This window comes from Sorex araneus, chromosome X, assembly GCF_027595985.1.
Source record: "Sorex araneus isolate mSorAra2 chromosome X, mSorAra2.pri, whole genome shotgun sequence".
Taxonomy (NCBI): Eukaryota; Metazoa; Chordata; class Mammalia; order Eulipotyphla; family Soricidae; genus Sorex; species Sorex araneus.
Window position 1 is genome coordinate 32,352,576 of NC_073313.1, and position 27,719 is coordinate 32,380,294.

Genomic DNA, 27,719 nt, shown 5'->3' on the forward strand with positions numbered 1-27,719 from the left:
GAAAGAAAGAGAGAGAGAGAGGGAGGGAAGAAGAGAAAGAAATAGAGACTGCCATAGAAGCAGGCTGAGAGAGGGGGGTGGCGGGAAACTGGGGTTATTGGTGGTGGGAAATGGACACTGGTAAAGGGATAGCTGTTAGATCATTGTATGAATGAAACCTGATCATCAACAATTTGTAACTGTATTTCACGGTGACTCAATTAAAAATAAAAATTAAAAAAATCAAGATAGTACAATTTGACACCAATTAAAAGAATAAAAGAAAGTGAAAGCCGAAAAAACTATGGTGAAACTAATACATTTATGTTCTATTGTTGGGAATAGTATATATTAGGACAACTGGCAATGGAATATCAAGTGTCATACAAATGTATACCCTCTTTGATTTAGTAACCTTTCTTTCTGTATTTTCATCCTAATAAAATATTTAATAGAAGAGAAATACATTTTAAGAATAAAGATCTTCATTAACTAAGACAGTAAAAAATTGAAAAACAATATCAATGTTTAATGAGAAGACATTAAAATAACTTGCTACATGAACCCAGTAGTCTAATAAGCAGTAAATGGGTATAAAACTTATAAGTTACAAATAATACAAATCAAAATCTACCTACACTATAGTTCTTAAATTGATAAGACCACATAATATACCAGAAGAATAGAGAAAATTTAAAATAATTTATATTTTGAGATGACTAAACATTTTTGCTTTAATATTTGTTTTTTATGATTATAATCATAATTAAATCAAATGTAAGTACTTTTAGTATAATTTCAGTATTTGGGGAGCCATCTCTGGTTCACTAAAATGCATAATTTATATAAAAGCTGACATTTCTCAATGAACTAGAGCATCATATTCTAGGAACAAATCAAATAATTCCATGACTTGCATAAAGCAAATAGACCCAGATTTAGTAACCTGATAAAGTCATCATCACTAACCTTTGCTATGAAAGGAAGAGATAGCTCTTAAAGGCACAGAGTTTCACTATCATTCAATTGAAATTGATCTTGTGGAATGCCTTCTTTTCCTTAATTCCTATGACCCCCTCTTTTCCTCTTTTCAGATCTTTAAACTGTTCAAAATCCATTTAGAGGAGAAAGTTGTCCCTTCCAACAAATTACCATGAATACAAATCACTTCTCTCCTTCACTTTCTCACTTAAGTCAAACCTATACCTACTTTTTGAAAAAGTAATAAATATGATTAAAGGCCAATTAACCTGCATTATCCAGAGTATGGTGCGTGCATTTTTTTTATTGAATCACCGTGAGAACAGCGATTCAATACAAAGCTTTCAGGTTTAAGTCTCAAGGTGCATGCATTTTAAAACAAGGTCTAGATATTTATCATTTATTAAATCTCTAATCATAGCAGAAGAATCCAAAAACTAATACTAGTAACTTGATTCCCTTTTCCTCAGAAAAAAGAAAGATGCCTTTTAGAAATGAATGTTAGAGATATTTTTATGATGAATCAACATAGGAACATGTATGTATATATTTTTAGAATATAAATTATTAAATCTCAATAAAAATATTTTTAATGAAAGAAGATAACCACAAAACCTCCCTCACCCATGGGTTGCTATTTGAAGCGTACATGTAAATTGACAGATCCCTTGGTTCTACTCTGCAGATTATAAAAATCCTTAAAATTAAAGAGGTAGGTTTGAATTCTCTAAGTTTTAATGGAAATAGCAAGTTAAATCTAAATTAGAGACTTTATAACAAAAAGAAAGAAAAAGAGTAAGGTCTGAATTCAATCCAGAGCTCTTTGATATACTTTCACTGCTTGGAAGACAAAAACGCACAAGTCATATATTTTTCTGCAAATGTGTATTAACATAGAAATATAGATTTTTATATAAAAGAAATCTTGACTGAGTGCTGTCCAGGGTGAGAGAGAATGTAGGATTAAAAAGAAAAGACTCCAAGTGAACTTGACTTTGTTAGGGTTAAGTCCCTTATCTAAACTCAAATGTCTTCAACTGCACCATTCTTTATTTCTTCTCAAAAATATTCACCAGAATAGGCCATTTTTCCTTTCTCCTAGGATAATGTATCAGTCACCTTGGGGTTTAACAAAGTGTCATTCACACTAGGAACAATGACCTTGACCAGATTTTTCTACCACTGTGAAATTTACGATTGGTATAACTCCAGACCTCAATAGGAGTGTAAATTCAAAAATGCAATAGAATTCTCACACACTATTTTTCTTTTGGAATTCCATTTGCAATGAAATTCCCACTACAGGGAATTGTCTGTGTGGTAATCATGGTGTGTGAAAGAATTTAAAATACTGAGAGCACCAATCTATAAAAAGATGATTGTGTGAGCTATCTGTAGGTGCATAATGTGTGTATATTTTAAGAAAATAAAGATTATAGAATACTAAATCTACCCCAAATTGTATCCCTAACCAAAAAGCAATATTTCCTATTGAAACTGTATATGATCCTGCTACTGCATATGGTTGGAATTTACATACAGTTTCTGAGGCAGAAAAACCACTGCGAAATATGTGACAACCTGAATGAGTTTCGGGAATTCCATCAATCCTTTTCTCTTTTCATACCTGTGATTTCTCTCTGTTTTGTTTTTAAAGTGATATTTTAGGAATATTGGCTCTACATAGGATAAAGCAAATAGGAGAACTAAAAGTAAGTGTTATTAGAAGTCTAGGTACAAGGCAAATCTGCTAAGTTTGAACCTTGATTGAATCTCTTACCAGTTATGTGACCAAGGAGAAAGGTTAATTGTCTCTCCCTACCTCAATTTCTTCATTTTTTAAATGACAATACTGACAGGAGTACTCAAAATATTATGCTAGGATTAATTTACAAAATCCAGGGAAAAAGAATGCTGCTTGGCATATTTAAAGCCAATATATATCGAATATCTCATCATTACTACTATTATTACTACTGTTACACCATTACTTTCAACATTACTACTCCCAGTACTACTATTTTAGTAGTATTATTCTTACTGCTGAGGCTATTTTAAATAAAACTATAAAGTCACTGTAGGATGACATTGCTGTGTCCTTCCCCCCTTGCTACAAGGAGTTTAGGCTTATCCAAGTCACACCCATCAAGGTGCTCTGGAATCACTCCCATTCCTTTGTTTAGCTGTAATCACTTCTCTATGCTCTTTTCCCCAAAACAGTTAATCAGCTTTCCCCCTAATCTGACTTTGTTAATTTGTAAGGTCAGACCTTTCTAGGACACTGAACTTATAAGTTAATATCCCCTTTCTCCTCTCCTTGTCTTTTGAATAGTTTACTTTAAACCAGTGCCCCTTTTGTATAGCACAAGAAGACAATATTATTCTTTTGTAACTTGGGACTAAATTGGTTTTGAATATTATTAATTCCCGGGCATCTGCTTTCTCCACTTAAGCCTCAGTTGCTCTCAGTTTCTAGCACCCCAAAAGCAGGGTCCCGATGAGGGATGGGACGGATCCAGGGCAAGCGGTGAGTTATGTGCTATACTGGCATCAAGATGGGCCTGGCCAGAGTGCCTAATTCTTAACTATAAGTTAAGAGCTTGATCATGGACAAATGCTGCCATGATCCAAAAGTAATGATGAGACTAGAACCCTGCTAGGGATAGGAAAGACTAATCTGGCCTGAGCACTGTAGTCTGAGATCAAGATGGCCCCAGGAGAGGAATTTTATAAGCTTAATGCATTTCTTATTGTGTCCATACAAAATGACTAATATTATGAATACTTATATATTTGCTGGACGAGAAGAGGAGAAACACACTCATGGAACTCCGCCCTTGGGTGGATAGTCCTGCTGAAGGAGAATCTGTCCTAGAAGCAGCATCCCGTGAAGGAAAAGAACTTTACCCCTATTGATTGTGACCACACCTATGTGTAAGCCCCAAACCCCTCATGTTGTGAAGATTTAACTAGGCTGTAAGAGTGGGTTGGGGTGAGATCCAGGGAGAGATCCAGAGCCGGAAGAGAAGCAGAGGGAGAGACAGGAGAGAATGGAATAAACGGCAACTGATCAATCAACTGGCTTGGCCCTTGTTTCCTCCTCCGTCTGCCCCATGGCCCAGGACCATCCCCCTTGAGCCCAGGGGCGGCCCACAGGGAGAGCCGATGGGCTCTCCCCCAGCCGCCCCCTGGCAGATGTTTTTTGCAAGTCACTGTGGGATAAATCTGCGAAATGCAAAGTGATGGGTTCACTATTCTAATAGACATAGTCTATAATGCTGTAAATCTAAAAGGTTCCCTTTTATTAAGAAATGTGAATACACAGACCTAGACTTAGAATGTTGAAGTTAAGGATTATTTGAGTTCTCTTAGAAAATGTGTTTGGGATACTCAGACTGAATTATATATGCAAGTGAAATTAACTTTTGTTCCAGTAGAACTATATTTAAAAATTGCTAATGACTGTGACTCAAAGGATCTTCATGCAAGGCACTGCAGGGCAGTGAAAAAACATCTTCGCAGGAAGGTTTGCTTGGCCATTGTCTTGTATCTGATATTAAGAACACCATTAACCTTTTGCTGTCCTAGTTCTGTTGCCGGTAAAATAGCATGAGGGTACTCATTCTGTCTATGCCTCAGGTTTGATATGAGGGCCAAAGAAAAAGTCTAGAAATTTGTTAGAAAGAGTGCTTCATGTATTTATGGACAAAGTTCTGCGTACTGGGTTTCTCTTCCATTGTCTAGGAGGCTGTGTTCGTATAGGTAAACTAAGATAATTCTATCAAAAGTAGATTTGTGAAGGCCAGAGAGAGATCAATGGCTTGGGTATATACTTTGTATGCAGGAGGTCTGGGTCAAATTCCCAGCACTGCATGGTCCCTCAAGCACTGAGAAACTACTGATGAGCACTGGGCCTCTGAGCACTCCTGGGTATGCCATTCAAAGAAGATACAAGGCAAAACATGAATTAACAGCAAAGAGGTTGTTAACTTTTAGGCCCATTCTCTGATCGGCAATTATTCAATTTAGTATTTCAGATAGACTAAACTTTCTAAAATTCCCTAAATTTCTTGCTGGCTTGCTTGACCAGGAGAATTCCTGTTGGTGATCTAAGATCAGAAAGAAGGGGAAAATTAGCATAATGGTCCCTGTCACTATATGGGCATTATCTTCTTTGTGCCTCCATTCCCACTAGTCAGTCTCCACATCATAAATCTGGTACCAGGTAGCAATCATTTCTGAACTTTACTAAAATGACTTGTCCCTCTAGCTATTGAGTCAGTAACAGCTTTTTTGATCTTGTTATACAATAGTTTGCTTCCTCATCTCCTACTGAACTTCTTAGTTCTTCTATAATACGTGGATGTAATTTTCATTATCAAAGTCCCTTTGTTCAAAATAACTAATGTGATTTCAAGACTGGACACTGATGCTATAAATTGGAAGAAAATACATCAAATGAGCCTACCTGCAATTATAGAGGGAACGGTAAACCTGGCAAGCATAAATTCATGAAATAGAAGATTTCATACCTTGCATCTTTTTCTCCAGTCTTAGAGGTCGAGGTGCCTTTCATGCTACTGCAAGCTGATTCCTCCATCTGGCTATTCATCTATTCTGGGATCCTTCCCTGCAAGCTTCCTCATTCTGTGCATTTGTTCAACCTCTTACCTCTCTGGAGGGTCTTCACGGACTTCACACATGAAGGTCTCTCCCATTTTAAACAACAGCAAAATCTGTTCTGTGTCATTTCTTTCTGTTCATAGTCACCCCTCTCTTTGTGTCATATCAATCACATTCTTGCCACTCCCGAAGTCACCAGAATCAGACTTTTGCTACCACCCTTTCTCTCCAGTTAGTGAAAGATGTCACTATGGCAAATTGTACTGATAGTCCCAGTTTCCTCACCCCACTCAGTATTGAATCTCTTTGATATGCAACGGAATACTTCCCGCTATAAAAGGCAGTGTTTTCCTGTCTACCTGTGTCAATTAGCTTGGCCATATGACTTGCTTTGCCTAGAGATGAGGGGATAAACATTAGCCAATAATTGCAGTCTGTTCCTGCAGTGGGGCTAGCCCTTTCCTACTTCTTCCATCCCTTGGAGAGGACATGCTATGGGCTAGCCTGGAAGTGGCTGAGTTTCATGTGGATGGGAGCTCCCTGTCTCACTGGCCCCCAGAGCAACTCAGCCAGACACTCCGAAACATTTGAACAAAAAATAAATGCCTATTGTGATGTCACTCATAATTTATAGTTGTTATGCATCATTTGTGTGTGTACATCATCAATGACTCAGTGACCAATAACCACTCTATAGGGACTGTTTTAGGGTTCTCATTACTGGGCTTAATTTCAGCAATTGATGCTATGGCTACTCTCTATCTCGGGGGACTCTCTCCTTTCTTGGCCTCCCTTCAAGCTCCTTCTATACTTATGGTTTACATTTACCTTCTTGTCCCTGTCACTTATGCTGTGATGCCCTAAGTTCTGTCCCAAGGCCATTATTGCTTCTCTGCAGTGTGTATGTGCATGGAAGGGAAGTGGAGGAATAGGCTTCCCCCAAATCTGCCATTTTTGCATACACGCTACTGTTATTTTTGGTTTGAGGGGGGGAACCATACCTGGTGGTGATAGGGACCAACTCCTGACTCAGTGCTTGGGAGTTCATGCAGTGCCAGTGTTCAAACTGAGGCCTCCCACATGCAAACATGTGCTCATCTCTTTGAGTTATCACTCTGGTCAATTAAAAGACAGCTAGTTTGGTCCTGGAGAGATTGTACAGTGGGAAGGGCTCACAAGCGGGTGATCTGGGTAGGATTCCTGGGACCTTATAAGGTCTGCCAAGACCGGCCCAGAGTCAACCCTGAGCATAGAGCCAAGAGCAAGTCCTGCACTTGGTGTGGTTTGGTAACAAAATCAGAACACAATAATAAACAGCCAGTGTAAGAAGTATACTGTGAAGATCAGCCCTCCAACTAACTGTTTCCGGGTGTGAAAAGCACTCATCCTACACCAGACTCAGAAACATAATACAAAAAAAGGGAAATTTAGAGGCAGAATGTTAAAATAATTAACCTCGGCCACATCTTCATAAGTTTAAAATTGTCTACTTTTCGTCTGCCTGTTTTCATACCTTCCTTGAGTTTCCTATCTTTGGGCTTCTCATGTGTATAAATTGTAACCCCCCATGAAGGAGGAGGCAGCAGTAGCCTGATCAGAGGGGTTGTATCATAATGTTTCCTTTTACTCAGACCATCCACATACAGTGCTGATGCCATAAATTGGGCTGTCGTCATCTCTTACTTGGACTCCTTTTTTTTAACAAAATGAAATATCTGCAAAATTTTGATTGTACTTTAGACTGTTATGTTTTGATTGGGTTGACTTGCAGAGTCATGACTTTTGTCAGAGTGAGATAGCTAGACGTGGGTACCCAGGGAACTTGTTAAAAATTTAAAACTCTGGGAGGTTATAGAAGGTCATGGAATCCGCATTTTATCCAACTCTTCATTACTTGGACTCTTTAAGAATCTTTTTTATTGGCTCCCTCCTTTCACTCGGAAACCAACCTATTTCTTCCAAGTTCAAGTAATCTTTTGGAAATGCAATCAAGAATCACCTTACTACTCTGGAAAACCATTCAGGAGCTCACTATTATTGAAAAGCTAAGTAACCCATTTCCTTGAATTACATGGTTCCCAACTCTATCAGCCTTTCCTGCATATCTATTTTCATCATTTTTATCACCTTTTCTTTTTTATCAATCCCACAATTGCAAAAAACATGGGAACATAAACAATTCTGAAAGGTGGGTTGCAGAGAAAGTATATATTAAGGCACTTGCCTTACATGTGTGCAACCCGGGTTCAATCCCTAGCACTATATATGGTTCCCCAAGAACAGCGAGGAGAGATCGCTAAGTTTGTAGTCAGGAGTAGTTGCAAAGCACCGCTGAGTGTGGCTGAAAACCAAACAAAAAATTCTGAAGGTGAAGAGACTAGTTGAAGGTGACAAAGCATTTAGTCATTGAAAGAGGCATCACAAAAATCCATGTCTCCTGATGCCAATACTCAGGGCTCAATCTAATTAAGGAAGATCTGTTTCAATATAAGCAAATTTAAGGGAAATGACTTGGTTTGTTATAACTGAACTTTGAAAAAATCTAGCATAACGTTCTTGATGATTATAGCATGATTGGAAAATTATTATGTATAATAAAGTGAGACATTTACAGAGCCAGCAAGAAAAACACATATTTAGTTTATTAAAATAATCACGAAACTATTTACTCCTTAGAATGAATTAAAGTTCTTTATTGAGATAAAGAAACACAATTTCTTTCTTACTTGTGTGAATTAAAATGACCTATAAAACCTCTTTATGGATTTATAATAGAAATGTTAAAATATTTTTAAGGAAGCTATTTCAGAAATAAAGCCTCTCACCACTAATTTTAAGACTTATCTATTAAACCTCTGACATTATCAAACAACTCTGTTTGAGAAGGTAACACTGTGTACAGGGGATACTATTTAAGAAAATGGCCCTAATTTTCCAGCTTACTGGAAATGATTAATCTTTGCAATAGCTTTGAGAAATACATACCAAAGTTGTTACTTTTTGTCCTTTCAACAATGACTACAAGCTGAGAGCAGGCTAGTAAATGTGTTATCGGCCAACCCATTAGAGTTCCATTATTTTCTGTCTTACATGGCTTCATGTAATGAATTTTTATAATTAAACTAATGGCATACAATTTATTTTTCCCTCTCTTTATTTTCAGGCCCCATTTCTCTTCCAGCTTCCTTGGAATAAGTTTTAGACAAAAAGAAGGGAGGAGAGCCCTCCAAGTGCTTCATTACCTTAATTTCATTATGACATTTTGGAAAGCATTCTCTTTATCTGGGCTCTCTCTTTAATTCGCTGACTTTATTAAAAGGCTTAAGCAGTGTTGTAATTAACAAATCACCCAGCTACCCCAGGCATTGAAAAGAAGTCTAGTTGAGTGTATGGATACGGTTGGGTGGAAATGACTCCAGAGAGAATGCCAGAGGATGGATCTTCAGAAAGTGACATTTTTCTCTGCGATTTTTCAAATCTCATAAAACTACTATGGAAGGCTTCATTGTTCTTCATAAACATTCAATGCCTTTTCATGCTAGAGGCTTATATAACTGAGCCCTCCATGGAATCGCAGATGACCATGTAACTCATTTTTGGCTACTGTCACTTCCTGGCAGAAACTTTAAGAGTCACTGACATTACTCACCACATTCTTTCTTGCCTCTCTGAATGAAGAAATGTGTATCAAGATACAGCTGTCATCAACCCTGTTCTCTTTCTAAGCTAGAACTAGAATTCCCTCAGAAATCTACAATCAGTATGCAACATGAGGAACTTATACCATCTGCTTTAAGCTTTGGGATTTGAGATCTGTTTGTTACTGTTCTATTATAGACCATCATGAATGAAATACTGACACAGTTATATAACCCTGTTTAAAGAGTAGGACAATTCATTCACCTTTAGTTTGGAGTCCACCTCAGATAAGCTAATACAATGGCACATAAAAACTAGATTTTGTGGGTTGGAGAAGATAGCTCAAGTGGCAGAGCACATGTTTAGTATCTATACGAACCCAGGCACCACACCACAAACAATTAAAAATTAAAAACTTACCTTTCCACAAAAAAAATCCACCTACCAAACAAGAGTGGCCTGCTGTGATCTCTGGCCTTTTCTTGACCTTCATGAAACTCAAGTTTCATGAAACAAAATTTGAGAGCTTTATTTTGTTTTATACTTGAAAAGTGAAATTCATATTTCATTGGGGAAGTTTAGCATTTTACTTGGGAAGTTCCTGACATTTTAACCAAGATTTTGATATAAAGGCCTTATACCAGAATTTGGGATAAATCTTAATTTCAAATATATCCTCAGTCCTTTTATAAAATCATTTGTGGGCATAGTGAAATGTAGGGTCAAACATCATTATTTTTTAATATTTTATTTTATTTTATTGAATCACCGTGAGATAGTTACAAGCTTTCCTATTTGGGTAACAATCTCACAATGATTAAACACCTATCCCTCCACCAATCCTGGGTATACACCCCCTTCCCACCCTCCCCCTGTCTCCATGCCAGACAATATTCCCCATACTCTCTCTCTACTTTTGGGCATTAGGGCTTGCAACACAGACACTGAGAGGTCATCATATTTGTTCCATTATCTACTATCGGCATGCATCTCCCATCCCAACTGGTTCCTCCAGCCATCATTTTCTTAGTGATCCCTTCTCTATTCCATCTGCCTTCTCCCCTCTGCTCATGAAGGAGGCTTCCAGCTATGGGACAATCCTTCTGGCCCTTGTATCTACTAACATCATTATTTTTTGTGTATTTTTATCCATCCCACCCACAATGCGTTTTTATTTACCATTAAATTACTCAGTAGTCAAAAACTCAATTGAACATACAGGAAAGTGTTTCTTAACTTTCAGGTTAATTTAATTTAATTGATTTACGTGTCTATCTTCATGCCAATAGCAAAATATTTTGATTACTATAGCTTTGTAGTCACTGTAACTTGTCACTGTAATCCCGTTACTCATCGATTTGTTTGAGTGGGCACCAGTAACGTCTCTCATTGTGAGACTTATTGTTACTGCTTTTGGTATATCCAATATACCACGGGTAGCTTGTCAGGCTCTGCCATGTGGGCTCTATACTCTCGGTAGGTTGCCAGGCTCTCTGAGAGGGGCGGAGGAATCGAACAGAGGTTGGCTGCGTGAAAGGTAAACGTCCTATGGTTGTGCAATTGCTCCAGCCCATAGCTTTGTAGTAAGTTTTAAAATCAGAAATGTGACTACTCCAACTGTGTTCTATGTTCACAGCAGACTTTTCAGATAAAACCCTCTGGGCCTGAAGGCAGTGGTGAAATATAGTGAAAAAACTCAATGAAATGAATGCCTCACCAAGAATATTTTATCCAGCCAGGTTCTCATTCAGGAAATTGAAAGAACAGAAACACTCCCAAACAGTTTCTATGTGGCAAGTATCACCCTGATACCCAAAGCAGACAGAGACACAATAAATAAGAGAATTACAGGCCAATAGATATCCGTGACAAACACAGATGCAAAGATCCTCAATAAAATAATATTAACAAATAGAACCCAACAATTTATCAAAAAGACCATACACAATGACAAAGTAGGTTTCATTCTGGGGATGCAATGACAGTTTAACATTTGCAAGTCATCAACATAATCAAAATATATATATCATATCAATAAAATAAAAAAGTCATATGATAAAATCATATGATGTGGAGAAAGCATTTGACAAGATCCAGCACCCATTCATGATAAAAACTCAACAAGATAAGAGTTGAAGGAACCTTCCTCAATATATAGTCAAAGCCATCTACTAAAAACCCCAGCAAGTATTATTCTCAATGGAGAATGATATTTCTCAATGGATAGAAACTAAAGGTGTTCCCCCTAAGATTAGTCACAAGATAAGGTTGCCCACTCCTGATACTCCTATAGTACTGAAAGAAATCACCATAGCAGTTAGGCAAGAAAAAGGTATCAAGGGTATACAGATAGGAAAGGAATAAGTCAAGCTTTCATTATTTGCAAATTACATGATACTATATTTAGAAAATCCTAAAGACTATAAAATAACTCCTTGAAACAATAGATTTGTATAGCAAATGTATAGCAAAGTGGCAAGTTATAAAATAAATACCCCAAAATACATGGCTTTACTATATACAAAAAATGAACGAGAAAAAATATTAGAAAAACAATACAATTCACAATTGTGCCTCAGAAAATCAAGTACCTCAGAATCAGTTGAACTAAAGAGGTGAGGGAGCTATACAAAGAAAACTACAAAACACTACTTCAAGAAATAGAAGAGGACACAAGGAAATGGAGACACATCCCCTGCTATTGGATCAGGAGGATTAACATTGTTAAAATAGAAATACGCCCCAAAGCATTATACAGATTCATTGCAGTCCCTATAAGGATACCCATAACATTTTTCAGAAAAATAGATCAAGCACTCTTGAAATTTATATGGAATAATAAACCCCAAGAATAGCAAAAGCAATCATTGGGAAAAAGAAGATGGTAGGCATCACATTCCCTAACTTCAAACTTTATAACAAGGCAAAAGTAATTAAAACAGCATGAGATTGGAATAAAGACAGACCTACAGATCAATGGAACAGAGTTGAATATCCTGACAATGACCCACAAATATATGTTAACCTATTCTGTGATAAAGGAGCAAGAAATATAAAGTAGAGCAAGGAAAGCTTCTTCAACAAGTGGTGCTTGCAAAACAAGGCAGATACATGCCAAAAACTGAACTGAGACATATTTCTAATGCCATGCACATAAACCAGATTAAAATGGATTAAAGACCTCAATATCAGACCTGAATGCATAAGACCCATACAAGAAAATGTGGGCGGAACCCTCCATGATATTAAAACTAATGGCATATTCAAAGATAAAACACCCCTGACCAAGCAAGTGGAAGCATAGATAAATAAAATGAATTGCATTAAGTTTAGAAGATTCTGCACCTTAAAAGAAATGGTGAGCAATATATAAAGATAGCCCATGGAATGCAAAAAATAATTTATCAATGACCATATGATAAATGGTTAATATCAAGATGTCTAAAGCAGTGTAGGAGTTTACAAAAAGGAAACATCCAACCTCATCAAAAATGGGGAGAAGAAATGAACAGAAACATCCACAAATAAGAAATACAATTGGCCAAAAGACACATGAAAAAATACACTAATCATCAGGGAGATGAAAATCAAAATAATAATGAGATATCATCTCACACCACAGAGACTGGCACACTTCAAAAAGAAAAAGAACAACCAATGCTGACACAAATGAGGGGAGAAAGGGACTCTCCTTCATTGTTGGTGGGAATGCTAACTGGTCTCGTCCTTTTGGAAAACAATATGGGCATTCACCAAAAAAACAGAAACTGAGCTTTCATATTATCCAGCAATACCACTTCTGGGAATATAATCTCAGGGCCCAAAAACACTGCAAAAAAGTCATCTGCACTTCTGAGTTCATTCCAGCACTATTCACAATAGCCAGAATCTGGAAAAAACCTCATTGCCTGAGAAGACTGGATAAAGAAACCATGGTACATCTACACAATGGAATACTATGCAGCCACCAGGAAACTGAAGTCATGAAATTTGCTTATAAGTGATTGGACTTGGAGAGTATCATGCTGAGTGAAATGAGTCAGAAGAATAGGGACAGATGTAAATGATTGGACTCACTTGTGGGATATAAAAAAACATAGTATGAGACTAACACTTAAGGACAGTAGAAACAAGAGGCAGGAGGACTGGCCCATGGTTGGAAACTTACCACAAGTTGTTGGGGTGGGGCAGCTAGGATAGAGTAGGAGCCACTATGATAAAGACAGTTCAAATGATCACTCTGGACAAGAACTGAGTACTGAAAGTAAGGAAGAAACATGATAACCTTTTAGTACTTGTGTTGCAAACGATAATGCCCAAAAGTGGGGTGGGGGAAAGAAAAAAAGAGAGAAAGAGCGTGAGAGAGAGAGAGAGAAAAGAAAAGTTCCTGACATAGAGGCAGGGCAGGGGGCAGGAGAGAAACTGAGGACATTGGTGGTGGGAAATCTATACTGGTGAAGGGACAGGTGATGGCACAATCACAAACACCTTTGTAACTGTGTATTTCATGGTGATTCAATAAAAATAAATACATAAAAGTTCTGCAACTCAATATGGGCCTAAGTTAAGTCCATCTACATTTTAAAAAAATGACTAAGTATTTTTTAAATGCATCTAGGTGGGCCAAGATGTTTATTATCCTTTCTGGTGATAAACTGATATAAATTATTAAGAAAGGCAGCAAATTTATTCCTGTGCTTTTAGGAAAGCAATTTCCTATATTGATTTATTCCAACATGTCCATGCATCCTATAGTGGATCAACTCTAAGGCTTTTCCCCTCCATTAGGTTAAGTTAGAATAGAAGATCTAATATACATGTATCACATTCATCCATTCCTGAGAGCAGAATGAGTGCACTATATTATGGGTCTCAAAGGACAAAAAGGGACTGTTAATATAGCAGGGTGAGTCTCTCAAAGGAGAGTCCAGTGCTCTGATGGAAAAGTTGTTTTTGATCCAGTGAGACCGGTCTACCATGCAGTATAAAGTACAATTATATGTGCCAGTATCCCTGACTCTGGCATTTGCATTCCTTATTTTTGCTCCCACTGTTTCCATGGATGCACAAGCTCAAGGTCATTTGAGGTCACTTCCTGCTACTTCTTTTTTTTTATCTTTTTAACTTTGTCCCCTTTTTATTGAATCACCATCACATACAGAATTACAAAGTTGTTTATGATTGGATTTCAGTCATGCAATGTTCCAACATTCAATCCTTTAACAATATATATTTCTCACTACAAGTTTCCTTCCTCATTTACACTTCAGCCTGCAAATTCACTTCTTCCTACACTTGGCTCTCATAATCTCTAAGCACTAAGGCTGAGATCAGTTCTGTTATTTCAGTGTATGCTTTAGGATTTCCTACAAAAAAACCATCTTGTCATCTGCAAATAGACATACTCTCAATTTTTCCTTTATTATCTGGATGCCTTTTAATTTCTTGCCTGATCATTCCTGGCTTAAATGTCTAGCATACTGGTAATGTGGTGAGGGTACACATGCTTTTCTTGTTTCTAATCTGAGGGGGCAGTATTTATTCTCTCATCATGATGCTAGTGTTGAATTTTTTAAATGTCCTTTACTGGATTTAGTAGCTTTCTAGGGACTTAGGTCAGAGATATAGTAGAGTGGGTAAAGGACATGCCTTGAATGTAGCATATATGGTTCCCAGAGCATAACTGTGTATGCCCCTACCCACCTATAATAGCACTTTCTTAGGGTTGCTATGACCATGTACTATGTATATATGTGTGTGATATAAAACAATAAAATACAGTCTTTCACAGATCCATGGATTAGAAACAAAATCAAGATTTGGAAGGGATAGCCTGTTTAAAAATGACAGTGGAGAAGCAATGAAATTTCCTCAGAGAGATTCAAAAAAGCACAGTAGAAATGACATCTGTACCTAGATATTCATTGCAGCATTGTTCACAATAGCCGAAATCTGGAAACAACCCAAGCGCCCTAAAACAGATGACTGGTTAAAGAAACTTCAGTACATCTACACAATGGAATACTATGCAACTGTTAGGATAGATGAAGTCATGAAATTTGCTTATAAATGGATAGACATGGAGAGTATCATGCTAAGTGAAATGAGTCAGAAAGAGAGGGACAGACATAGAAGGACTTCACTCATTTATGGCATATAGAATAACATCACATGAGGCTGACATCCAAGGACAGTAGATACAAGAGCCAGGAGGATTGCCTCATAGCTAAAAGACTGCTTCATGAAAGGAGGGGAGAAGGCAGATGGAATAGAGAATGGATCACTAAGAAAATGATGGCTGGAGGAACCAGTTGGGATAGGAGATGCATGCCAAAAATAAATAATGGAACAAATATGATGACCTCTCAGTGTCTGTGTTGCAAGCCATAATGCCCAAAAGTAGAGATAAGAGAGATTATGGGGAATATTGTCTACCATGAAGGCAGGGGGATTGTGGGAAGGGGGGCTATACTATGGATATTGGTGGTGGGGAATGTGCACTGTTGGAGGGATGGGTGTTTGATCATTGTGGGGAAAAACATTTTCTCAGAGAAGAAGTCCAAACAGGGAAAAGAAATATGAAAAATATACTCTACATCACTAATCATCAGGGAGATGTGAATCAAAACAACAATGAGACATCCTCTCACACCAGTGACTGGCACACATGGAAAAAAAGCAAAAACAACCAATGTTGACATGGATGCAGAGAGAAAGTGACTTGCCTTCATTGTTGGTGGGAATGCCCACTGTTCCATCCTTCTTAGGAACAATACAGGCACTACTCAAAAATCTATACATTGAACTTCCATACGATTCAACGATACCTTTTCTGGGAATATACATTGGGGGCTTAAAATCAGAAAGCAGAAATGTCATCTGCATTTCTATGTTCATTGCAGCACTATTCACAATAGCCAGAATCTGGAAACAACCCACGTGCCAAAGAACACATGACTGGATAAAGAAACTATGGTACATCTACACAAATGAGAGTGAAATAAGTCAGAAGGAGAGGGAAATCCATAGAATGATTGCACTCATTTGTGGGATATAAAAAGAAACAGAATGAGACCAATACCAAATAATAGTAGAAATAGAGTCCAGGAGGATTTGTTCACAGTTAGAAACTTGCCAGAAGTGGGGGCAAGGCAGTTAGAATAGAAAAAGGACCACTATAACAATGGTAGTTGGAAATGATAACTCTGAACCAGTTAAAGTGCAGAAAGTAGGTAAAAGGCCATACACTATAACCTTTCAGTACCTGTGTTGCAAATCATAATCCCCAAAAAGCAAAGAGAGAGAAGTATCTGTCATAGAGGCAGGCTTGGGGAGGTGGAGGGGGGAAAACGAGGGACATTTGTGGTAGAAAATATACACTGGTGAAGGGACAGATGTTGGAATGTTGTATTACTGAAAGTCAATCATTTAAAACTTTGTATCTGTACCTCACGGTGGGTGATTCAATAAAAATAAATTAAATTAATAAAATGACAGGAGAAATCCTTCCTTGTCTTTCCCCAGTCCCTGGAGGTGGTAGAGAATCCATGAAAGTTCCCTGTCTTGAGCCTATATCACTGTAACTTCTGCCTCTCTCAGCTTGTGATGTTCTCCCTGGGACTGGTATAGTCACATGGTTCCATGACTTTTTTCCTTCATTTTTAAGGACTCAATCCCAGTGGGCCAAGGGTCCACCCTCCTCCAGTATGACCTAATCTTAACTACACTTGCAAAGCTTCTACTTTCAAATAATTCTGATTCATACATAGCCAGGATGAGACCATCAGCATATTTAAATTTATTTCCCCTTGTTTTCATTTTGTTGCTGTGGCTGCTGTTTCTGTCATGACCTGGGCTTGTATGCATTCTTTGTTGTGGCGCTTGCCAGAGCTTCCACACTTGAGCTGGATTAATGGATAGTTTTAAGTCCACTGATTGCTGGAACCTCACCCTTGGTCGTGGGGCTCATTCATTTAAAAAAATCAGTGTGAGCTAGGGTTTATAACCCTATAGCTGCTGAGTTTCCACACATTTGCTTGCAGTGCACTAAAGATCACCTATTACAGTCCCAAAGAGCAGGGTGTCTGGGAGCAATTGGATATGTCAAAAGACTTTATAAGAAAATATTATCTAGAGATAAGATCCGGAGCTGCCACACGTGAAACAGACCCTCTGCTCCTAAAGACTATGATCCGAGAGGTCTTCTAACCCATTTTGGCACCCAGAGCAGCTTCTTACAGAAATGCATCTAGACTGTGAACTGTGCTACAACCCCATGCCGCCTGGGGAGGCAATTTTTCCGTCTCTACCCTGTCTTTCTGCGTGGAAGATGGCGGCGGTGGCAACACCCACGTGGAGAGAGCCACCTCCTAAGACTCCCAACCCAGAGGTATGAGTTTGCAGTGACATGGCTTGTAGGCAATCATGGGATGGGGAACATTACTGGCATGCTCTCCACCCAGATAAGATCCGGAGCTGCCTCGAATGAAATGGACCCTCTGCTCCTTTGGGACTATGATCAGAGAGGTCGTCTAACCCATCTTGGCACCCAGACTGGCTTCTTACAGAAATGCATTTAGACTGTGAACTGAGCTAAAATATCAGAAATCCAAAACTGCACGGCCGCAACAGTGCCTGCGCCAGCTCATAGAGTCTTCATTCTCAGAAATGGAAAACAAATTATTAAATGATGCCTTTTCAGCAGGCCTGATTGTGGGGGGAGGAAATTCCAAACAATAATAGTGAGTTCTCTATTGAAATATTAAATGTATTTAAAGTATAGAGAGAATAAAGTGAAGATCATTAGCTACTCAGGTGGGGGGTGGGAGGGGGTATATTGCGGTTCTTGGTGGTGGAACATGTGCACTGGTGAAAGGATGGGGGTTTAACCATTATATGACTGAGATTTAAACCTGAAAGCTTTGCATTTTTTTCACGGTGATTCAATAAAATAAAATAAAAATATTATCTAACCTGCCACACTTAATCCTTATCTGTAGAATATTTTTGCTCATGAGTGTGTTTGGATTCCATCAAATTACAAATTATTTTTGTTTTCTATTGAGATGACTAGCTTTCCCCCCTTTAATCTAATGACATTAAACTTTGGATGTTGAACTTCACTTTTATTTTTCAGTAAATAGCTCAGCACTAGGTGATGTTATATAATCATGTTAAAAATCGGCCATTTCAGATCGAATAGAGAAGGGATCATTAAGAAAATGATGGCTGAAGGAACCAGTTGGGATGGGAGATGCATGCCGAAAGTAGATGATGGACCAAACATGATGACCTATCAGTGTCTGTGTTGCAAGCTATAATGCCCAAAAGTAGAGCGAGATTATGGGGAATATTGTCTGCCATAGAGGCAGGGGGTGGGTGGGAAAGGGGGGGTATACCTGGTATATTGGTGGTGGGGAATGTGCACTGGTGGAGGGATGGGTGTTTGACCATTGTGAGATTGTAACCCAAACATGAAAGCTTGTAACTATCTCACAGTGATTCAATAAAATTTAAAAAAAATTAAAAAAAAAAACTTAAAAAAATAAAATAAATAAAAATCAGCCATTTAAGGTTTTATTGTAGTTTCTTAAGGATTTCTATGCTTACATAGAAATTTCTTACATAGAAACGTAATATATGATTTATAAATCATGTGCAATATATGATTTATATTACATTTTATATATTGTATATTTATATTAGCAATATAATATAGGATTTATAAATCATATCTGTCTGTAGTGTGTTTCTAGTCTTGCATATGATCTAGTCTTTTTTTCAAAGACCCATTGGTTCTGGTGTTCTCACACTTGGTTATGCTACTCACTGTGGGGAGGGGTTTTCTGGTACAATCTTTTTTGGTGGGAGCCCCAAAGGAGTTGCAAGGACTTGTTTCATGTGGGGAGAACCAGGGATCAAATCCACTGTCTTACACTTGCAAGGAATGCATTTTTGCCACTGAATTATTCCTGGGCTCCTAACTCCAATTTTCATTACTTATTCACTTACATTTGGTATTATTTCCTTCAGTTGTTACTTTTACCATTTATTACAGAAATGGTTAGAGTACTCATTTAAGGAATTTTTGTTTGTGTTTTGGGCCGCACCTAGTGATGCTCAGGGCTTACTCCTGGCTCTGTGCTGAGGGAACACCCTAGGGAGGCTTGGACTATGTGGAATGCTAGATATCAAAATCAGTTCAGTCATGTGCAAGATAAGCACCCTACCTTTGATAAGATATTTGCAGCTATAAATTCCATTCTAGGCACTCTAATGATTCTACCCCATATTTTAATTGTTCTATTGGTTTTAGGGCCTCACCTGTCTCTGATTGGGAGCTACTCTTGGCTCAGTGCTCAGGTGAACATGCAGTTCAGAGAATTGAACACAGGACCTCATACTCTCAAGGCAAGTACTCTAAGCTTGAGAGTAAGCTACACTTCTGACCCAATAAGTGATGTTTTATTTCCACTCATTTAAAATATTTTCTATTACTTTTCTGATTTCTTCTTGGATATACTCCTATGACCTATTGTTATAACTGACAATTTTCCACAAGTTACTATTATGACTGATTTGAAGTTTTATTCGGGTCTCCTACGATAACCCTACATTGTATGTTTTAGTACTTTTAAATGTATTGAGACATGATTGATGACATTGCATAAGATCTAGCCTAGAGAGCATTCCATAAGCAATCGAAAGAATGTACATTATTGTTATGTGGTATATTGTACAGGAGAATTCAAAGTCTTACTAGTTCATACTGAGGTAGACAGAAAGGTATGGGGGCCCATGGCAACAAATTTTATATCGTGTGAAAACAAGATAAGGTCTATAAGGGAGTCATCCCACCATTATCTCAACTCAGAGATACCAGCACAAAAAACAAAATCAAACCCTCTGGAAACAGTCACAGGACAGAACAAAGATCAGGATAACACTCAGAAAACGAAGAAGCCTTCAGAATCCAAACTCCTTTTCCTTGACAAGCCCTAGCAAGGACTCTTAACTTCAAAGAAAACTCAAACTAAAACATTTTGACAAAGTTCCTTTAAAGTGCAAGTTTCCCAAAGAAAGTTGGGGCTCCATATTTTGGGGGATATTTGCACCCCAACTTCTGGTGTTCAATAATTTACTTTTACTTTATGTAGCTCTATATACTGGAGATGTCCATATCTTTAGCATATGTAACCTCTTTGAGGCTGTCTGGTCTCTCTGGAAAAGCTAACATTTTTCCTTGAATGTACCTTCACTTTTCCTCAATAAAACTATTGTTATTCACTATCACTCTTGTCTTGAAATTTTTCCTAAGATAAAAGACTAGATGTTGTGACTTGAACATCTGGGATTAATCTGTCCTTTCCCTGTGAAGAGCATAACCTCATTTCAGACTGAGAGCCATAGACCCCTGAATAATCAAATGGCAGGGATCAGCTCCAAGGCCATAACCATCAAGTAGAGTTCAGGTCCACCTAGATAACTGCTTAGTAAGACTGGCAGAAACTTAGTGCCCATGCTATGCAAGAACTGCTGCAGATTTCTTCTTGTACTCAGTTCCTTGGATACACACCCCATCACCACCAACAATGCTTTCCCAAGTCTCCCATTTCCTTGTGATCTATGCCTAGTTGTCCAATCCATTATTAAGAATGGGATATTGTGTTGGAGAGATTAGTACAGGGTTTCAAACACTTGCCTTGTATGTGGCTATTGTGGGTTACATTCCTGGTGCCACGTATGGTCCCTTGAGCACCAACAGAGGTCATTCCTGAGCAGAAATAGACCCGAGAACACCACCAGGTGTGTCCCCACAACCCAAATAAATGAACCAAATATTAGGTACTAAAATTTCTGTTTAACTTCCTAAGGGACTATCAAATGTCCAAAGGCAATAGAAAGGAAGAGCAGGGAAACCGGTCTACAGTAGGAAGCTTTCCACTGGGGTGGTGATGGAGGGAGGATAGGTTAGGGAAGGAAACTCTAGGTCAATGGAAAAGGGGAAATGTGCCTGTGATGGAGGCAACCTGGGAGGTGAGAGGGAAACTGAAGACATAGATGGAGGATAATGGATACCTATGAAGGGATTGGTGTTGCAGCATTTTACACCGGAAATGATTCACAAATATCTTTGTAGCTTTGTAATTCATGGTGCTTCAATAAAAATACGTTTTTAAAAGTAAAAGAAAATAAAAGTCTCTGCTTACATTAAATTATTCAATTGCCTCCTTCTTTTGCCAGTTTTGCTTCATGCATTTTTATTTTTATTGAGTCACCATGAGATAGTTACAAAACTTTCATGTTTGAGTTTCAGTCATACAATGATCCCTCCACCAGTGCACATTCTCCACCACCAATGTTTCCAGTATAGTCCGCCTTTCTGACCCACCCCCTGCCTATATTGCAGACAATTTCCCCCATACTCTCTCTCTACTTGGGTTTACATTTGACTTTATCCTCAGTAATCACTGCTTATAGTATTCAGGGGACCGTATGTAGTTCTATGGATTAAAAACAGATTAGCCACATACAAGGTGATGGCCTTACTTCCTCTACTATCTCTCTGACCTTTTAATACATTCCTCTTAATACTTTCATTTGTTCCATTTCTCAAAATGGACTTTCCCATTGACATATTTTAACCTTTACCAATTTTTTCTGCCAGAATATATTTAATATAGGGTATCCTAAGTAGAAATTTAATTAGTTACTATATTTTTAAACTATAGAATATCTTTTTGGTTCAGGTTCATAACTGTATACAATTGAAACTCTCGTTTTAACTCAAATACATGAATAGATTCTAGATCTTTCAGGAAAATTGTAGAGATCCTCAGAGTCTCCTGTGGATATTACATTCTCCAGATCCTCTCTCTCAGTTTTACCTATACCCATTTTATATGCTAATGATCAAATCCAGTACTTCACACAACATGGCAACATCACTGGCCCTGAACACATTCATTGGTCTCATCATCTCAGGAAGCATTTTACAATTTTTACATTTTTATCATTTTTATGGAGTTTCTACAGGTTGGGTACACTTGTCAAAGGCAGGTAACTATCAATAATCAAGAATTATAGGCTCCCCGATGGCAAAGATAAGAAGGCACACAAATACATACATGATTTATAACGACCCTCAAAAGGAGCAGGACTGGGGGCATGAAAGCATCCAGAACTGTTTAGAAGCCTGGAATCAGAATATATGCTGGGAGTACCTCCAGCCATGCTGATTGCATGTGGGACCTTGTCCTCAGCAGCTTAATGCCCCCACTGCAAAGGCAGAACAGATTTTGGTGACCATCTGGAGCCTGGCTGCTGGCTAACTCACCAGCAAGAATCCACCCAGGGCTGCATGCACCGTAATTCACACTGTAAAAACCCAAAAGATAATTCTATTAGTGTTCCCTTCAATATATGTGGGACAAGGTGGGGATATGCAAGCATCTGTGAAAAAATTTACCTGCCCAAGTCATCTGTGGAAAAAGGCACACCTGTTGTCATCAGCATCCTACATGGTAGGGCCAGACTGCGATACCAGCACCTGAAAGCACCTCTTGCATAGGGTGATGGTGGATGTGATATGCAGATGTCCTCTGGGTGCTTGTTGCTTGCCCAAATCCTGCTGTTCTTAAATCCTTGTTGGTGAAGGAAAGGGCCCCAGATATGTAAAAGGGGCTCTGCAGGTCTAAATCTTTTGTGCGTAAAGAGAGAGCACTCCAAAGTCATTAAAATTGCAGAGGAATTTAAAATGTGTAAAATCCTGGGTGGTATAGATCTAGTTTCCATTGATGATGTTATAGGATGTCAATAAATAAAATCCACAGAGAGTTAAAGCAAATCTTTGTTGTCTCTGTTGCCCAAACTGACAGAGGTCCTGGGTCCTTCAATAGTTATACAAAGGTGCAGTGGAAGAATATCTTCAGTGAAAAGCCTTAAGATATTGATATAAAACAGTGGATCACTTCCAGATGACACATGGCAGCTCAAGTACATCATGTCTCTACCTGCTTACCGCTCACAGTAGGGGGAGGGCATGGCGAGGATGGGAGATTCCAGGTATGTAAGGGCATCACAGCCAGAGGGGCTGTTTATCTGGGGGAGGGAGAGGAGAGATGGCTCCATCCAGAACTTACTGCCTCCTGTCTTTGTGTGCCACAGAAAATGTCTTATCTAAATCCTTATTCATGATGATAGATAGGTTGGTAGTGGTGGTCCACAGGGAAAACACTACGGAAATTCTACTTTCACTTACTTGTTACTTCAGTATGCATACGGATCTTGTTAGACGCATAATCTGGCACCCAGGGATGTCTCAAGATTTGAGCTGCAGTATACCTAGATTGGACATCTACCTGAAGCATTTGACGGATTAATTCCTTTACTGTACCCGAGATGTTATTCCAGTGGGGTTTTGGAAACTGTACCTGTCCAGCTAAGATCTTACTATAGAGTTCTTCCTGATTATTGCTCTTGCTGAGAAATGGTGGGAAGCCGCAGAGCAGAATATACAGAATCACACCAGTTGCCCATATGTCCACCTTCAAGCCATAGCCCTTTTCGGCAATAATTTCTGGAGCCAAGTATGTAGGTGTACCACAGATCGTGTAGAGCAAGCCTGATACCACCGTAGCCAAACCAAAATCTCCAACCTTCAAGGACCTGGTTCCGTTAGGATGCTGAACTACCAACAGGTTCTCCGGCTTGATATCTCTATGAACAATAAGCAGGCCATGGAGATAATGGAGGGCATTGGCCAGGTCCTGCAACATAGCGCTGCTTTCTTTCTCCGAGAATTTGCTGGAAGAAGCAATAGCATCAAAGAGATCTCCTCCTTTGACCAGCTCCATGACCAAAAGGTGTTCTTTTTCTCTCTCCATGGTCTCCACCAACGTAATGATATTCGGATGCTTCAGTTCACGTAATATGGTCACTTCATTTGCAATCAGATATTCCTTTTTGCGATATTTGGCTTTATCTATGATCTTTAGGGCAAACTCCTCTCCAGTGTAACGGTTTGTGCACAACTTGACTACTGAAAAATTTCCATTACCGATAACTTCCCCAATCTTGTATTTATCAAGAAAAGTTGAGAATCCAGATGATTTGGTACTCCCAGTGACACTACTGGGACTCAAGGAACGATTATGTTCAGCTCTGCTTTTTACACTGGAAGAAGATGTGCCAGGTCTAGACAGCTTCTTAAATCCTTGGGAAGCTGCTGGGGAGATATCCTGCTTAGTTGGAGAGGAAGCCAAGGATTTTGTACCTTTAGGAGTACCAAGGTGGCTGCTAGGTGCTCCATTAAATAATGCATGTTGTTTGCTGCCTGAAGAGGTTCCAGGACTGTTGGACACAGAACACTTAATGGGCCTGGAGGAAGTTTGTGATGACTCAGGGGGAAGATGCTGGTCGTAGTCAGATGCAGGATTATCCTGAGGATGAGGGACTTCATCTGATTTACATGCAATAGAAACATTACCACCAAAAATATCTTCTAGAGAACTAACCTGCTTTCTTTCCAATGTATGATGTTTCCTGACCATTCTTGACTCTGGTTTAATGGTTTGGGAGAGATTTGTTAAGACGTGTTCCAAGGAAGGAGAAGTCTTTTTTTTGAGATGGATTTTCACAGATTTCCTAGATTTCACTCCACTTCTAATGATGGTGACTAACCTGGGTTGGAGAAGATATTTACTGTTCTTCTCTTCACTTTTAGTGGAAGAGGTAGTACCCCAGGCTCCAGAGGTCCCAATCTTGATATTTACACACCAGGATGGAGAACGATTTTGCATGTAGTCAATTTGACAAAATGGTTCATCCGAAGCACACACATAACTTTCACCTTCCTGTAACTCCCCTAGGCAGGTGATCTTGCGACTTCCATCGATGGTGTAGATCCTTCGAACTCCCTGGGACAGGCTCACCTGGTCAGCCAGCAAACGGGTGAGTTCCTGGAGCAGGGCATCAAAGGAGTGGAAAGTGCTGCTGGAAACAGAGCACACCAAGCCGTTGAAGGAGCAGTCCCCATTACAGAAGAAACGCACCTTTGGGGCCTTGTTCTCAGAGCTGAGGTACCTCCAGTTAAGCTTGCGATGGGGCCTACGGTGGGTGTTGTGCACCAGGGTGGAGTCCAAGCGGCTTCTGCTTCTTGGGAAGTTGGTGGTTCCTCTCCCTGACACTCTCTGAGGCCTTTTCTCCCACTGTTGTTGTTCCCGAGGTTTGGGCCACATACTCTGGGTGTTGGTCATCATGTTGGACATGCTGGGCTCTTCTCTTCCTAACTCCTGAAGGCTTTTTTCCCACTGTTTGAAGGGTTCAAGCCACAAAGTCTGGGTGTTGGTCATTACACCAGATGAGTTGGCAATTCCTTTTACTGACTCCTTCGGAGATCTTTGTTCACACGGTTTCAAGGGGTCAGGCCACGTACTCTGGGTGTTGATAATCAGGCCGGATGAGCTGGAGGCTCCTCTCCTTGACTCTCTCTGAGATCTTTTGTCCTGCTGTTGCTGTTCCAAGGGTTGGAGCCGTGAACTCTGGATGTTGGTCATGACAGCGGATGAGTTGGAGGCTCCTCTCCCTGACTCTTTCTGAGGTCTTCTGTCCCGCTGTTGCTGTTCCCAGGGTTTGGGCAACATAGTCTGGGTGTTCGTCATCCTATCTGATGAGCTGGGTGCTCGTCTCCATCTCCCTGACTCTTTATGAGGTCTTTCTTCACACAGTTTCAAGGGTTCAGTCTGCAAACTCTGGGCATTGGTCATTCCGCCGGATGAACTGGACGCCCTTCTCTGTGAAACCTTCTGAGGTCTTTCATCCCATTCTTCCAAGAAGCCAGGGCACATACTCTGGGTGGTAGTCATCCCACTGGATGTGCTGCTAGCTCCTCTCCTTGACTCCTTCTGAGGTCTTTTCTCCCATTCTTCCAAGGGTTTGGGCCGTGAACTCTGGGTGTTGGTCATCCCACGGGATGTACTGGATGTTCTTCTCCTTGACTCCTCCTGAGGTCTTTTCTCCCATTCTTCTAAGGGTTTAGGCCGTAAAGTCTGGGTTTTGGTCATCCCACTGGATGTGCTGGATGGTCCTCTCCTTGATTCCTTCTGAGATCTTTTCTCCCATTTTTCCAAGGGTTTGGGCCGCGAACTCTGGATGTTGGTCTTCCCACTGGATGAGCCGGGCGTTCCTCTCCTTGACTCCTGAGGTCTTTTATCGCATTCTTCCAACGGGTCGGGGCACATACTCTGGGTGTTGATCACTCCACTGGAGGAGTTGGATGTGGCTCTCTCTGACTCCTGAGGTCTTTTTTCCCCTTCTTCCAACGGGTCGGGCCATATACTCTCGGTCTTGGTCATCCCACTGGATGAGCTGGACGCTCCTCGCACTGACTCCTGAGCTTTTTTATCCCACAGTTCCAATGGGTCAGGCCAAATACTTTGGGTATTGGTCATCACGCCGGATGAGGTGGAGGCTCCTTTCCCTGATGCCTTCTGAGGTCGTTTATTCCACTGTTCCAAGGAATCGGGCCACGGACTTTGGGTTTGGGGCATCGCGCTGGTTGAGCTGGAGGCTCCTTTCCGTGAAGGCTTCTGAAGTCTTTTTTCTCGTTGTCCAATGGGATCGGGCTGCGTAATCTGGGTGTTGGTGTGCACGGTGATTCTGAGAGTGTGCGACCCAGCGCATGCTCGGCTGTGAGTCTTGGGGGAGTTGGACATCCCTGCCGGGCTGGGCAGCGAGGTAAGGCGGGTTGGTGAAGTGCCCCTAGACTCCCGTGATGGCCTGGGTGTCCTGCCACACCTGTGGACCTGCCAAGACTGAGCCCTGCTTTGCAGTAGCCATGGAGACAAGAGATACATCTGCATGTTGTCACAAAGCACTGGGGCCCGCCCACCTTGCGTCATCCACAAGCGCTGAGCCCCACGCAGGTGCCACGTAGCTGCTTTTAAAATCCATTGGCGCTGACTGTTTTAGCGACATCACTGGGGGCTAGAGCTTCCCCTGGGGAGTTAGTTTCAAGCCAGATCACATAACGAAAAGGTCTTACTCCTAATGTTTGTTCCAGGGAGCTACCTCCTCAGGGGAAGACAGGTCAGATAGTGCTAATGTTCAAAAAATGGAATGGATTTTGTGCTTTGAGAAGCTCCAATTTTGGTCCAGCTTCTCCGGTGACTGTAAGACAGATTTTCAGGGCTACCACCGAGGAACTAACGGGCAGAGGTCAGGTTAAAAAGCCTCAAATGCTACTGTTCTTACCAAGGTTCAGCAATTTATGTGATTGTAGCCAACCGTTGGTTAATTTCCAGAGTTCACAAAAGGCAATCAAGGCCATTTTTGCTATTTGTTACTTTTATGGATGAGTGAATTTACAGAGTGGCAACATTATATTTTCAGGCACAGAATAAGTTAAACTGTGAAAACACACCAAAGTGTGGTGTGATCAAGCACGTACATTTAGTCAAGTCTGGCGACTTCTTAGTATTTATACAGTATAGAAGTTT

General features: G+C 39.8%; 2 protein-coding genes across 2 annotated transcripts in view; both read right to left on the reverse strand.

The window, feature by feature from the left end:
- DMD (dystrophin) overlaps positions 1-27,719 on the reverse strand; it is a 2,715,231-nt gene that overhangs the window by 603,850 nt on the left and 2,083,662 nt on the right. The gene's annotated exons all lie outside the window — the stretch shown is intronic.
- LOC105943149 (serine/threonine-protein kinase DCLK2-like) lies at positions 23,360-27,122 on the reverse strand. The gene is given in 2 exon segments (XM_055119832.1): positions 23,360-23,444; positions 23,446-27,122. Coding segments are annotated over 2 exon segments (3,762 nt in total).